The sequence below is a fragment of the Oncorhynchus kisutch genome, linkage group LG8, assembly GCF_002021735.2.
Source record: "Oncorhynchus kisutch isolate 150728-3 linkage group LG8, Okis_V2, whole genome shotgun sequence".
In the NCBI taxonomy this organism is placed as follows: domain Eukaryota; kingdom Metazoa; phylum Chordata; class Actinopteri; order Salmoniformes; family Salmonidae; genus Oncorhynchus; species Oncorhynchus kisutch.
Genome location: NC_034181.2, coordinates 38,397,788 through 38,413,366, shown reverse-complemented (window position 1 = coordinate 38,413,366; position 15,579 = coordinate 38,397,788). Strand labels below are relative to the sequence as shown.

The 15,579-nt window shown below is 43.8% G+C and overlaps 1 protein-coding gene across 3 annotated transcripts in view; it reads right to left on the bottom strand.

The window, feature by feature from the left end:
• Positions 1–15,579, bottom strand: part of LOC109895711 (cAMP-specific 3',5'-cyclic phosphodiesterase 4D-like) — a 288,944-nt gene that overhangs the window by 45,254 nt on the left and 228,111 nt on the right. Inside the window, exon 1 of one of the 3 annotated variants that reach the window (XM_031830288.1) lies at positions 7,613–7,904. The exons of the other annotated variants lie outside the window; for them this stretch is intronic. Within the exon in view, the coding sequence (XP_031686148.1) occupies positions 7,613–7,731 (119 nt within the window). The 5' untranslated portion in view covers positions 7,732–7,904. Of the gene's footprint in view, positions 1–7,612; positions 7,905–15,579 lie in introns of those variants that run through there. 3 annotated transcript variants of the gene reach the window in all.

Below are 15,579 nucleotides of genomic sequence, written 5' to 3'. Positions count from 1 at the left end.
ACTGCAACAATGTTCACCACAGTTTTTGGAAATTATCCTTTAAACTACTACTACTAGTTTATATTTAAAAAATGTGACTCATTTCAAGAAACTAGGCGTATGTCGAGCGTCACTACTTCACAGGAGAGACATTTGAACATAAACTTTTTTTTAAATAATCGAAATGTGTTTTTTGGCAGAAATGCCTTCCGGAACATGTGAACTTCCATGCGCCTTAATAACAAATGTGTATGCCATCTGTAAATACGAATACAATTGTTAAATGATGAGCCTAGTTGGTTAAGCCACAGAAAAAGTCAGGAACCTTCGCTCTAGCCCTTGTTGGCTGAGATAATAGGTGGGCTGGACATGACATAATGGGTGGGATGGATAGAGCTAAAGAGGATCTGCAGAGAAGAATGAGAGAAACTCTGCAAATAAAGCTGTGCCAAGTTTGTAGTGTCATACCCAAGAAGACTTGAGGCTGTAATTGCTGCCAAAGTTGTTTCAACAAAGTACTGAGTAAAGGGTCTGAATACTTATGTAAATGTGATTTTTGGGGGGATTTTTTTGTTGCAAAAATTACTAAAAACCTGTTTTTGCTTTGACATTATGGGATATTGTGTGTAGATTGATGAGAAAAAACAACAACAATTGAATACATTTTAGATAAGGCTGTAACGTGACAAAATATGGAAAAAGTCAAGGGGTCTGAATACTTTCCAAATCCACTGTATATGCCATTCAGCCGACGCTTTAATCCAAAGCGATTTACAGTCACAGCCCTCATCGGCTTCCTTGTGTTTGAAATGTGAGCTTGTCCGAGGATGGTCGGACTCGAGCCTGTTTAGTGACAGTTGCTATCCAAAATTATGGGGGGTCAATTAAGCAACTTCAATAAGTGAAAACCACTTGCATAATGGAGGAGCGAGGGAGGGAGGGAGGGAGGGAGGGAGGGAGGGAGGGAGGGAGGGAGGGAGGGAGGGAGGGAGGGAGGGAGGGAAAAGAAGGAGTGGCAGACAAGGAATATTTGAGGAGAGGAGGAGTAGGGAAGTGGGAAAAGAACAGAGGACGGCCATAAGAGAGAGAGAGTCAAAGGGGAGAGGGTGTGAGTGAGAGAGGGTGTGCGAGAGAGGGTGTGAGTGAGAGAGGGTGTGAGTGAGAGAGGGTGTGAGAGAGAGAGAGGGTGTGAGTGAGAGAGGGTGTGAGTGAGAGAGGGTGTGAGTGAGAGAGGGTGTGAGTGAGAGAGGGTGAGCTACAAGACCCCACTAGCCACAGACCATTCTCCAATGTTGTGAAAATACTGTGTTGCATGTAATAGCGCATGAATTCTAGGAAGTCTAATCCCTGCAACTTCATATCAATTGTAACTTAACCATCTATTGCTACTTAGTCTAACTTTATCATATTTTATTCGGTGTGAGGTAATAGTAAACACTGCTTCACCTGGAGTCAACATCTATAATCAACATGTCTTATCAAACAGATAGAGAATGTGGTTAATGTTGGAACTATATTACTCCGGGCTTTGTGGGGGAGTTTTGACAACAAACATGGAGGCTTTCACCACATGGCAGAACTGGGGCAACATGTCTGACAGGGCTATACGAACCCAATTACCTCATAACCTGGTCACACACAGCCAGAGAGAGAGAGAGAGAGAGAGAGCGCTCCTCATTAAGGTCTAACTGGGACAGGTAAGTGCTGCTCTTATGATGCACGTCTCAGACACAACAAAAGCCCCGTAGCAAGACCTGGCTAGTAATAAGGCCCGGCTATGACAGCAACACACACATGCACACAAACAAGCACATGTGTGCATGCACGTTAGAACTCACACCAGTCTAGGATGTAATGACAGCAGAGTGACGTCAATCAGAGGATATTGTCTTTTGTTCTGCCAGAGAAGAGGGAGAGAGAAAAAGAGAAGCCGGCCACTCGAGAGGTTATTTGCTTCCTCTGCTGCTTGAGAACAAATGAAGCGCTTTCTGTTATGCGAGAGAAAGGAGACAGGCCTGAGGCCACCGTGGGCCGCACGTCACACTCTCAAATAAGCACACACACAAACAATCCCAAACATACTCACACACACACTCTTACACGATGAGTTGTAAATTCTACATAATCAATGCTGACCCAAAGATAATGTGTGTAGAGTACATATGTAACAAACAGTATGCAGGATATTACCCACACACGTCAGCTAAGGAATAGGCCTATACACCCAAAAACAGGATGCAACAGGTTTCAACTGGGGGCAATTTTAAGGTACTGTATATTGATAATAAACTTGCATTATCTCTTCTACCGGTCACTTTTTGGACCCTTTGTGAACCTTTGCATACAAAATGTATGGATTCGGTTATTTCAGCCACACCCTTTGCTCACAGGTGTATGAAATAGAGCACACAGCCATGCAATCTCCATAGACAAACATTGCCAGTAGAATGGCCTTACTGGAGAGCTCAGTGACTATCAACGAGGCACCGTCATAGGATGCCACCTTTCCAACAAATCAGTTTGTCAAATTTCTGCCCTGCTAGAGCTGCCCAGGTCAACTGTAAGTGCTGTTATTGTGAAGTGGAAACATCTAGGAGCAACAACGGCTCAGTAGCGAAGTGGTAAGTCACACAAGCTCACAGAAAGGGACCGCTGAATCACATAGCGTGTAAAAAATTGTCTATCCTCATTTGCAACACTCACTACCGAGTTCCAAACTGCCTCTGGAAGCAATGTCATCACTAGGCTGTTCGGGAGCTTCATGAAATGGGTTTCCAAATCACCAATGCCAAGCATTGGCTGGAGTGGTGTAAAGCTCGCCGCCATTGGACTACACTAGATAAATCCTGCCATAGTGTAGTATAAATACATCCCGTCATAGTGTAGTATAAATACATCCCGTCATAGTGTAGTATAAATACATCCCCCCACGGTGTAGTATAAATACACCCCACCACAGTGTAGTATAAATACATCCCACCACAGTGTAGTGTAAATACACCCTGCCATGGTGTAGTATAAATGCATCCCACCACGGTGTAGTATAAATACACCCCACCACGGTGTAGTATAAATACACCCTGCCATGGTGTAGTATAAATACATCCCACCACGGTGTAGTGTAAATACATCCCACCACGGTGTAGTATAAATACATCCCCCCACGGTGTAGTATAAATACACCCTGCCATGGTGTAGTATAAATACATCCCCCCACGATGTAGTATAAATACATCCCCCCACGGTGTAGTATAAATACACTCCACCACAGTGTAGTATAAATACATCCCACCACGGTGTAGTATAAATACATCCCCCCACGGTGTAGTATAAATACACCCTGCCATGGTGTAGTATAAATACATCCCCCCACGATGTAGTATAAATACATCTCCCCACGGTGTAGTATAAATACTTCCCACCACAGTGTAGTATAAATACATCCCACCACAGTGTAGTATAAATACATCCCACTACGGTGTAGTATAAATACATCCCACCACGGTGTAGTATAAATACTTCCCACCATGGTGTAGTATAAATACTTCCCCCACGGTGTAGTATAAATACATCCCCCCACGGTGTAGTATAAATACATCCCCCCACGGTGTAGTATAAATACATCCACCCACGGTGTAGTATAAATACATCCACCCACGGTGTAGTATAAATACATTCCACCACGGTGTAGTATAAATACACCCTGCCATGGTGTAGTATAAATACATCCCACCACGGTGTAGTATAAATACACCCTGCCATGGTGTAGTATAAATACATCCCACCACGGTGTAGTATAAATACATCCCACCACGGTGTAGTATAAATACATCCCACCACGGTGTAGTATAAATACACCCTGCCATGGTGTAGTATAAATACATCCCACCATGGTGTAGTATAAATACATCCCACCACGGTGTAGTATAAATACATCCCACCACGGTGTAGTATAAATACACCCTGCCATGGTGTAGTATAAATACATCCCCCCACGGTGTAGTATAAATACACTCCACCACAGTGTAGTATAAATACATCCCACCACGGTGTAGTATAAATACACCCTGCCATGGTGTAGTATAAATACATCCCACCACGGTGTAGTATAAATACACCCTGCCATGGTGTAGTATAAATACATCCCCCCACGGTGTAGTATAAATACATCCCCCCACGGTGTAGTATAAATACATCCACCCACGGTGTAGTATAAATACATTCCACCACGGTGTAGTATAAATACACCCTGCCATGGTGTAGTATAAATACATCCCACCATGGTGTAGTATAAATACACCCTGCCATGGTGTAGTATAAATACATCCCACCACGGTGTAGTATAAATACACCCCACCACGGTGTAGTATAAATACACCCGGCCATGGTGTAGTATAAATACAACCCACTACGGTGTAGTATAAATACATCCCACCACGGTGTAGTATAAATACACCCTGCCATGGTGTAGTATAAATACATCCCCCCACGATGTAGTATAAATACATCCCCCCACGGTGTAGTATAAATACACTCCACCACAGTGTAGTATAAATACATCCCACCACGGTGTAGTATAAATACACCCTGCCATGGTGTAGTATAAATACATCCCACCACGGTGTAGTATAAATACACCCTGCCATGGTGTAGTATAAATACATCCCCCCACGGTGTAGTATAAATACACCCCCCCCACGGTGTAGTATAAATACATCCCCCCACGGTGTAGTATAAATACACCCTGCCATAGTTGTATAAATACATCCCACCACGGTGTAGTGTAAATACATCCCACCACGGTGTAGTATAAATACATCCCACCACAGTGTAGTATAAATACACCCCACCACAGTGTAGTATAAATACATCCCACCACGGTGTAGTATAAATACATCCCACCACGGTGTAGTATAAATACATCCCACCACGGTGTAGTATAAATACATCCCCCCACGGTGTAGTATAAATACATCCCCCCACGGTGTAGTATAAATACATCCCACCACGATGTAGTATAAATACACCCTGCCATGGTGTAGTATAAATACATCCCACCACGGTGTAGTATAAATACACCCCACCACGGTGTAGTATAAATACACCCTGCCATGGTGTAGTATAAATACATCCCACCACGGTGTAGTATAAATACACCCCACCACGGTGTAGTATAAATACACTCCACCACGGTGTAGTATAAATACACTCCACCACGGTGTAGTATAAATAACCTCTCCATCCAGCATTATGTACCTATCCTCTGTTGACAGGATCATACTTGTGTCCCAAATGGCACCCTGTTACCTATACAGTATAATGCACTACTGTTGACCAGAGCCCTATGTGCCCTGGTAAAAAGTAGTGCACTACATACTGTAGGGAATACCGTAGGGTGTTATTTGGGATGCATACCATGTTTCTCCAGTACTGGAGTCAATCAGAGGATGAACCTCTGTGTGAAGCTGGAAAACCAACTACCTCTAACAGCAGAGGTAGTGTGGCTGATTTCATGCTGCCTGACTGGCTGTCCATGCTATACACATTACATAACCCTTTGTCAGTCTTTTGCAGTGAATGAACCAGAGTTGAATAGGCACAATCCACTGGTTCAGGAGAGCGCATGAGTGACGCCCCGAGTCACGGCCCTGGGTCATAGCTACAGGCTAAAGGCTTTATCATTTTTATTTGAAACTGTAATATCGTCATTGTTGCATAGAACACTACAAGAAAGGCGTAACAATTTAAAGAAATGATAACAAAACGCTCAAACTAAGAAGGTCTGTACAGCAGTTACATTCAGTTATATGTAAATGTATAGGTACAGTATAATAAAGGTTCAGCCTACAGATCATTTTAAGCATTACTGCCATCTAGTGCTGAAATAGGCATACTGTACCTGGTAGGACTAGGGACTCGATTCAATCTGTATATCTGAAGCGTTACAGACTGCGCTATCTCAATTTAAAGGTCATTTCTGATTGAGCTGACAAATACAGCATTCACCGTGAATTCAGTCTCCACTAACGCGGGAACATCGCCTTTAAATTTCAATCACGCTGTAACGATGAACTTCACCGTTACAAATTGAACCGAGCCCTTAGTCATTTGATCCTGTGCTATTGGAATTCTAAAGCGGAAGTTCCCTTTTTTCCTGGTATCCTGCAGTAGGCCTAGCAACCCAATAGAATTAGGCCAAGCTAAGAATCCGAATAATCTAAAGTCACTTTGTTGAATAGATTTTGTTAGCGATAAATAGGCCTCCCAACATGAGTTTATGATACATATAGATGGCCCTATTCACGCTCACTATCAGTGCAAAGTTATAAATAGGTTGACGTGAGGCGGCTAAGAACAGATGGTCAGCCCACTCAATCGACGGGTTGAGCTCCACCCATATCTATATTACGACACACTGACGTTTATCTTATGACTTGGTTATGGTGCTGAGAAAGGTACCCTACATTACAGACACACGCCTGCGCACATACACACTCCCGCAAGCACACATGCATGCACACACACCACACACACATGCATGTATGCACGCACACACACACCACACACACACACACATGCATGTACGCACACACAAACACACACACACACACACACACACATACATGCATGTACGCACGCACACACAGACACACACACACACATATACGTATATAGAAAAAACCTGCTTTGATAATCATAATGCACATCTGATTACTTTGAGAGAGTGAATGGGGATAACAAGGTCTAAAACCCTGCAGAATTAGCACTAATGGGAAGAAAGTGTTTTGGCTATGAGCTTTAGAGCAGCCAATAACCTGAATAATCCTCTGAAAGGACCCGTCTTCCAGAACATGGAATAAAGTGCAGGCTTTGGTGGAGCTCTCATTCCATTATTTGTCGACTGTTTTACCCTTCTAATGGCACCAATCTCTACGTGCCTATCTAACAGCAGACGTGTTGCTCCACACACACACACACAGGCGCGCACAATGTGTACTGTTGTTATCGACCAACACCTGTGCAACTGGATCTACACAGAGCAAACAACAGAACTACAGAACTAGAGGCTGTCTGGATCACTTAGAAAAACCAAAGCCACAAAGCTATCACAGCCTGGCAACCGAGAAACGGAGCAACGACATTTTACATAACACTATGGCGCACTCCGATGTGAACGCTGCTCTGGTTGTTAGGGTTGCCCCGGTGGAGAGAATTATCAGTGCAGGCCAGGTAGGGCTCAGATAAGACAGCAAACACACACACACACACACACACACACAAAATGATGAAGGGCTTTAAAGAGCTGTTACTGATAAATACAGTTGGCTAATAGAACTCAATCACACTCGCAACTTCCCCTCATCTTTCCTCCTCTTCTAATACCTCAACCACTCAGTTGTAAAATAACTAGGAAAGTGCAAGAATCACAGCAACAATCCCATTCTAGTCCATGTCAAGCCTCAGTCTCTGTGACAAAACTGCACACTATAACCTTGGAATAATAACTTAACCAGAAACACCACATAATGTTAGATGAATAACAAATAAAGATACTACTGCAGGAATGCACAGTCACAGTAGCCTACCCTCCATCCCCATCCCCCAGTGCCTGAGCCCCGGTCCCCACAGTTACCCTCTCCTCTTGGGCTTGATATCGATGGGCTTGTTGGTGGCGTATGGAGAGCCGTTGGAGCAGGCATGGCGGTAGCGTGCTATCCTTTCAAGTGACTCAGAGTTCGCTGGCAGACTCATCTTACTACACCTCCACACTCTACGTACACTCACAGCCGAAACAAACACACACTTACACACATATGTGTGAGGGACCACTCCCTTACAGAAGACACACACAGTAGAGAGAGACACATACACACACACGCGCCAGGGACGACACCCCTACTAGAGCTCCACTGGACATCTCCCCTCTAAGAGGCAAGAGAAAAAGGAACGAGAGACGGAGGGAGAAGCATGAGATAAGGCTAGTATGAGAGGCAGGAGGAGTGAATGAGAGAGAGAGAGAGAGAGAGAGAGAGGGGGAGAGAGAGAGAGAGAGAGAGAGAGACTATATGATTGTGTGGAGGGGTGGGTACATGTAGCTACTGACTAATACTTCACATGTGAGTTACCTCAGAAACACATACAGTATAGTACCAGCGCTAGTACTGTCTGTCTCTAAGAGACTAATACCATCTCGCTCTACGGGCTTCTATGACCATCTGAGATAGCTAAGAAGATAATACTCACTCACTTCACTCACTCACTGGGAGAATCTAAATTGCATTTCCTTGATTCACTGTGTCTTCTCTCCTCGCTTCCATCTCAAAACACATTCTGACCTTCTCATCCAATGGGTTTTGAGAAAGAGACGAGGAGAGAGGACCAAGGAATCAAGGAATTCCATTGAAATTCTCCCACTCACTCACAGTGCTGTGATAGTCCACCCATAAGAGCAGTGATACCCAGCTTCCAAAGCTAGGTGGCAGCAGTGCACCATGCAGGGGTTGCACTTGCTGAAATTCACCATCATTTTGTCGTTGCATGAGCCTTATCAAAAGCAACACCAGCACCACCATAAGAAACATACTGTATCACCGCCTAACATTTAACCAATTGCTAAAACAGTTGACAGTAGTTGAAAACACATTTTTTCAGTTAGACTACTCCTTCCCATAACCTCGATCAATAGCAGGGAGAACAAGACGTTTGTTATGGCTGCAAGCAATGACATTGATGATTCAACTAATATTTTACCATAATGAAGGTGCATTGTTGCCAGGCTAATTTGGGTTTGTAATGAGCATCCTTCCGTTGCCAACAGGGGACAGTCTCTTCTAAGAGGTAGGACAGTAAGAGCTGAACACCAAGCACACGCACGCAGACACACAACTGTGTTTGTCTGTCATGGCTTCTGCCTAGTGCTCACAAAAGCAGAGCTAGCAGGTGACAACTGGTCCTTGGTGGCTATCCACTGCTTTAAAGTCAGAGATACAATGACAGATGCAACAATGCACATGTCGAAACACATCGTGATGCACACAGACACACACAGACATGGAGACACAGCACACACACATGCACCCACGCACACCTGGCTGCCAAATCAGCCACAGACCATCACTGACTGCAACATTGTGAGCACTCAGGAATGGTGTTAGGCTGTTGTCTCACAGGGCACACTGGTTGAATCAACGTTGTTTCCACATCAGTCCAATGGAATTGCGTTGAACCAACGTGGAATAGACGTTGAATTGACGTCTGTGCTCAGTGGGCTGCTATCAGAAATATGGTCTTGTGTGGCTCAGTTGGTAGAGCATGGCACTTGCAACAGCAATATTGTGGGTTTGACTCCTGCTTGGCCCACCCATGTGTGTCCTACTGTAAGTCTCTTTGGATAAAACTGTCTGCTAAATGGCATATACAGTTGAAGTCGGGAGTTTACATACACTTATGTTGGAGTCATTAAAACTCGTTTTTCAACCACTCCACAAATTTCTTGTCAACAAACTATAGTTTTGGCAAGTCGGTTAGGACATCTACTTTGTGCATGACACATCTGTACAAACAATAGTACGCAAGTATAAACAACATGGGACCGCGCAGCCGTCATACCGCTCAGGAAGGAGACACGTTCTGTCTCCTAGGGATGAACGTGGCTCAAGGAGAACAAAGTCAAGGTATTGGAGTGGCCATCACAAAGCCCTGACCTCAATCCCATAGAAAATTTGTGGGCAGAACTGAAAAAGCGTGTGCGAGCAAGGAGGCCTACAAACCTGACTCAGTTACACCAGCTCTGTCAGGAGGAATGGGCCAAAATTCACCCGACTTATTGTGGGAAGCTTGTGACCCACTGGGAATGTGATGAAAAAACTAAAAGCTGAAATAAATCATTCTCTCTACTATTATTATGACATTTCAAATTCTTAAAATGAAGTGGTGATCCTAACTGACCTAAGACAGGGCATTTTTACTGGGATTAAATGTCAGGAAAAGTGAAACTGAGTTTAAATATATTTGGCTAAGGTGTATGTAAACTTCCGACTTCAACTGTATTATTAAATCAAGACATTCAATAGCTCACCAGAGAGAAAGAGCGAAAGAGAGAGAGTGGTGACAGACACAGAGGGAGAGACAGTGTGCTAGAGGGAGTTAGAGACAGTGGACACCTAATTGGCCAGGCTGTCTCAGAATGTGTCAGTGTGATTGGCTTATGAGGCGCAGAGTGCTACAGCCCAGGGTCACAGACCTCATTAGGAGCTTAGAAACGGTTCACTGGGAATATCTCAATTGCATATTCCTTGTGTCCTCCCTCCACTCTCCTTGTTTCCTTCTCAAAGCCCATTTGGACAAGAAAACCAGAGGTTCCTTCACCTCAATGGGGTTTGAGAAGGAAACGAGGATAGAGGAGAGAGGATGCTAGGAGTATACCATTGAGATATTTTCATGGTCACCTGCGACAGATCAACAGGAGAGAGAGAGAGTGAAGGAAGAAGGGAGAGTGAGTAACTGAGAATGGGAGAGCAAGAGAGTGTGAGGAAATCAGAGAATAAGAGAAAAGAAGAGGTAGGAGCGGTTTTTTTCTCTCTCCCTCTCTGCTCCAGATGGCCTTTTCACACTTCCTGTGTCCCAATCCCCTGCTGTACCCTTTCAGAGATCCGTATATAATGACTAGATGCTCATGTCTGTGCCCTAACAATGGGAGTCGTTGTCCCAAAGGCGGGAAGGCAGGCGACAAGCTTAGGTCCAAAATAAGCCCATAGAAATGCATTAGTCTTATTTTGGACAGATTTGGGCGAGAATGAAACCTCTCGCGCCACCTCTTCCTCTCTGACCCTATTACCCCTTCACCAGGCCCCATCACGAACCCAACAAACAGGGCCTTACTGTACTGTCCAACCTACTGACAAAATAGGCTCAAATAAAGGGTTTTGGGTTTTTGTATACAGAGCCTTGGGAAAACATTCACTTCTCATACTTACTCATTAACAAAGGTGGTGTATAGAAAGAGCGAGAGAGAGAGCACCCACTCCGCAGAGAAGGCCAGCTGGGTTAAAAAATCGCTTAGATTGGATGCCTGCCTCACATGTATAATCAGCACACAACCCACTTCAGTGCTGAGTAACATACAGTGCCTAGTGAAAGTCTACACACCCCTTACACAGTCTTCACATTTTGCTGCCTTAAAATTACATCTTAAAGGGGATTACACTTGATTTTATTCTTACCGATCTACTCAACCTAGAGGGCATTCGGAAAGTATTCAAAGCCCTTGACTTTTTCCACATTTTGTTACGTTACAGCATTATTCTAAAACTGATTAAATAAAGATTCCCCCCATCAATCTGCACACAATACCCCATAATGACAAAGCAAAAACAGGATTTTATCATTTTTGCTAATTTAAAAAAAACCTAAGTATTCAGACTCTTTACTCAGTACTTTGTTGAAGCAACTTTGGCAGCAATTACAGCCTTGAGTCTCCTTAGGTATGACGCTACAAGCTTGGCACACCTGTATTTGGGGAGTTTCTCCCCTTCTTCTCTGCAGATCCTCTCAAGCTCTGTCAGGTTGGATGGGGAGCGTCGATGCACAGGTTTTTTCAGGTCTCTCCAGAGATGTTTGATAGGGTTCAAGTCCGGGCTCTGGCTGGGCCACTTAAGGACATTCAGAGACCTGTCCAAAAGCCCCTCCTGCTTAGTCTTGGCTGTGTGCTTAGGGTCATTGTCCTGTTGGAAGGTGAACATTTGCCCCCAGTCTGAGGTCCTGAGCACTCTGTAGCAGGTTTTCATCAAGGATCTCTGTACTTTGCTTCGTTCATCATCATCCTGACTAGTCTCCCAGTCCCTGCCACTGAAAAACATCCCCAAACTCCAAGTGGGCTTTCCTGTCTGGCCACTACCATAAAAGCCTGATTGGTGGAGTGCTGCAGAGATGGTTGTCCTTCTGGAAGGTTCTCCCATCTCCACAGAGGAACTCTGGAGCTCTGTCAGAGTGAACATCGGCTTCTTGGTCACCTCTCTGACCAAGGCCCTTCTCCCCCGATTGCTCAGTTTGGTCGGGCGGCCAGCTCTAGGAAGAGTCTTTGAGGTTCCAAATGTAATCCATTTAAGAATGATGGAGACCACTGTGTTCTTGGGGATTGCTCTTCGTACAATTCCTTCGACCTCGTGGCTTGGTTTTAGCTCTGACATGCACTGTCAACTGTTGGACCTCATTTATACAGGTGTGTACCTTTCCAAATCATGTCCAATCAATTGAATTTAACACAGGTGTACTCCAATCAAGTTGTAGAAACATCTCAAGGATGATCAATGGAAACAGGATGGACCTGAGCCCAATTTCGATTCTCATAGCAAAGGGTCTGAATACTTATGTAAAAAAAAAAATTATATACATTTGAAAACATTACTATAAACCTGTTTTGACTTTGTCATTATGTTTGTTTTTTTAATCCATTTTAGAATAAGGCTATAACGGAAAAAAAGGGAAGGGGTCTGAATACTTTCCGAATGCACTGTTGTCAGGAGTGAGACTGGATCACATAACACCAATTTTATAGCCATCCTGGTGTGTCTTTGGCATTAGCATTAGTATTTTGTGTAATTTTCCAACTGAGACTTGTTTACCACCCCCAAAAAATGTACCCCCTTTTCGTGATTATGATCTTGTCTAATTGCTGCAACTCGCCAATGGGCTCAGGAAATGCAAAGATTCCGAGTCATGCGTCCTCCAAAACATGACCTGCCAAGCTGCGCTTCTTAACACCATCTCGCTTAACCCAGAAGCCAAATGCACCAATGTGTCGGAGGAAGCACTGTTCAACTGACTATTGCAGTCAGCCTGCAGGAGCCTGGCCGGCCAACAAGGAGTTGCTAGAGCACAATGAACCAAGGAAAGACCCCCCGTCCAAACCCGGACAATGCTGGGCCAATTGTGCGCCATCCCAGAAATGGCCAGGCTGTAGTGACTCCACAACACTGCAATGCAGTTCCTTAGACTGCTGCGCCACTTGGGAAGCCTTCCTTCAAATTGTTTTTACCTGTGCTTTTCTCATTTCATATTTATTTTTATCCTGACAAACACCACAGGCCTTGTGACAAGCAGGCCCTGTGACCCTGTGACCTAGGCTACATTCACTACGCATGTGTAGGTCTCCAAAATGCCATCTATAGAAAGAGGAAGGAGAGTAAGATATGCAAATAAATCCTTGACATCAGTGGCGTCCTCCTCAGTGAATTTCATAAAAATAGTAAAACATTAACATCAGTGGAAGCTCCTTTGTGTACATTGACTTCAATACAAAACCTAGGAGGCTCATGAATCTCACCCCTTCCATAGACTTACACAGTAATTATGTCGACTTCTGGAGGACGTCCTCCAACCTATCAGACCTCTTACAGCATGAACTGACATGTTGTCCACCCAATCAAAAGATCAGAGAATGAATCAGGTACTGAAAGTATAAGCTACAGCTAGCTAGCACCCCAGTGCCTAACATGTGGTGAGTAGTTGACTCAAAGAGAGAGACAATAGTTGAACAGTTTTGAACAAATTAATTTCTTCCAAAATTAAGGAGAAGCAAGAGAGAGAGAGACAGAGAGAGAGAGAAATAGCTGTATCTTGTTGGAAATATATGTTTCACATTTACTTAGTTAGCAATGCAGCTAGTTAGTTTAGTCTACACAAATACCCGTCAAGCAGAGAGGGCTGCTATGTTAGCTAGCTGGCTATGGCTACCCAACACTGGTAAAGTCAAGGTAAGCTTTTGGTTTTATTTTATTGCCACCGGGGCCCGCCGGTGTAACTGCTACACTGCTTGCTGTACACTGTACTGCATTATTTTAGTGGGTTTACTAACGTGTTAGTTCTAGTAGCTATGTTGACTATGACATTAATATGATGAAAACAATGTAGGCTGTGTGTCGCGGTTATGGTATGAAAGTTTGGCTTGGAGAGGTTTTTTCGCCTGGTCACAGACAGCTGTTGTATTGTGCACTGAAGGGAAAAGGTGAGAAGAGGAGAGAGCGTAGATGTGATAAGGAATTATATATACAATGAGCAAAGTGATCATGCGGTTTATATGTGGCTGCTAGTTCTGTGTTTGAGTGTGATCAGGGGTTCATTCCACCGATTCTGTTGAAAAACATTTCTGAAAAGGAAGCAAACAAAACGAAACGAATCGGGGATAAACATACCTGAATTTGTCCAATAGAAATCCTAGTTTGCAACTGTTGGACTAATGACTACAACCTACATCAGCTGGATGCAGTAACTGTCTGTCACCTTGATTACTCTAATCTCCCTCGACCTGTGCACCTACATTGTAAACTTTAATTTGTAGGCTAGGTTGTAGCAACCTCATGATAGGTATATGGAAAATATGAGTATCATGTAATAGCCTAAACATATCGATGTTACGTTGAGCTGAGTGAATGGAATATGAATAACAGTCATCCAATATGCTGTAATAGAAATAAGGCCATGCTTAACATCTGAAATGGAAACCTTATGGAAAGTTTTCCAAGTTATGGGTATCAAAAACCTTTTGAGGGAACCGAAAGTTCTGGACTAGAAATCCACTCTAGTGTACCCTTTGCGTTGTCCAGGTGACCAGGTTCTTTCGGGCCTCTCTATCTTTAAGCTCTGCTTTCAGATTAATGTTTGTAAATTTGTTTCCATGGTTCACACAGAATTCAGAAGGGCAGGTAGGTTCTGATAACCAATCAGGCCTCAGTTGCTAGGAGACAGCCTCAGGTTTAATAATCACTCATTTAATGAGACAATGTAACGGGAAAATTAATGGGTATGAACACCAGGCTTCTCCCCCAAGCCTTATTGTTGTAAAATCTACAGGAAATTATATGCAATATTAAGAGTGTATAAGAAGATCAGAATAAATGAGAATGGAGTATTCCCATCCATTTAGGTGACATAGAACAATTTTCAACAATAAATATTCCTATATCTAAACTCAGCAAAAAAAGAAGCATCCCTTTTTCAGGACCCTGTCTTTCAAAGATAATTCGTAAAAATCCAAATAACTTCACAGATCTTCATTGTAAAGAGTTTAAGCACTGTTTCCCATGCTTGATCAATGAACCGTAAACAATTAATGAACATGCACCTGTGGAACGGTCGTTAAGACACTAACAGCTTACAGACGGTAGGCAATTAAGGTCACAGTTATGAAAACTTAGGACACTAAAGAGGCCTTTCTACTGACTCTGAAAAACACCAAAAGAAAGATGCCCAGGGTCCCTGCTTATCTGTGTGAACGTGCCTTAGGCATGCTGCAAGGAGGCATGAGGACTGCAGATGTGGCCAGGGCAATAAATTGCAATGTCCGTACTGTGAGACACCTAAGACAGCGCTACAGGGAGAGAGGACGGTTTTGCGGTTTTGTCTCACCAGGGGTGATGGTCGGATCCGCGTTTATCGTCGAAGGAATGAACGTTACACCGAGGCCTGTACTCTAGAGCGGGATCGATTTGGAGGTGGAGGTTCCGTCATGGTTTGGGGCGGTGTGTCACAGCATCATCAGACTGAGCTTGTTGTCATTGCAGGCAATCTCAACTCTGTGCATTACAGGGAAGACATCCTCCT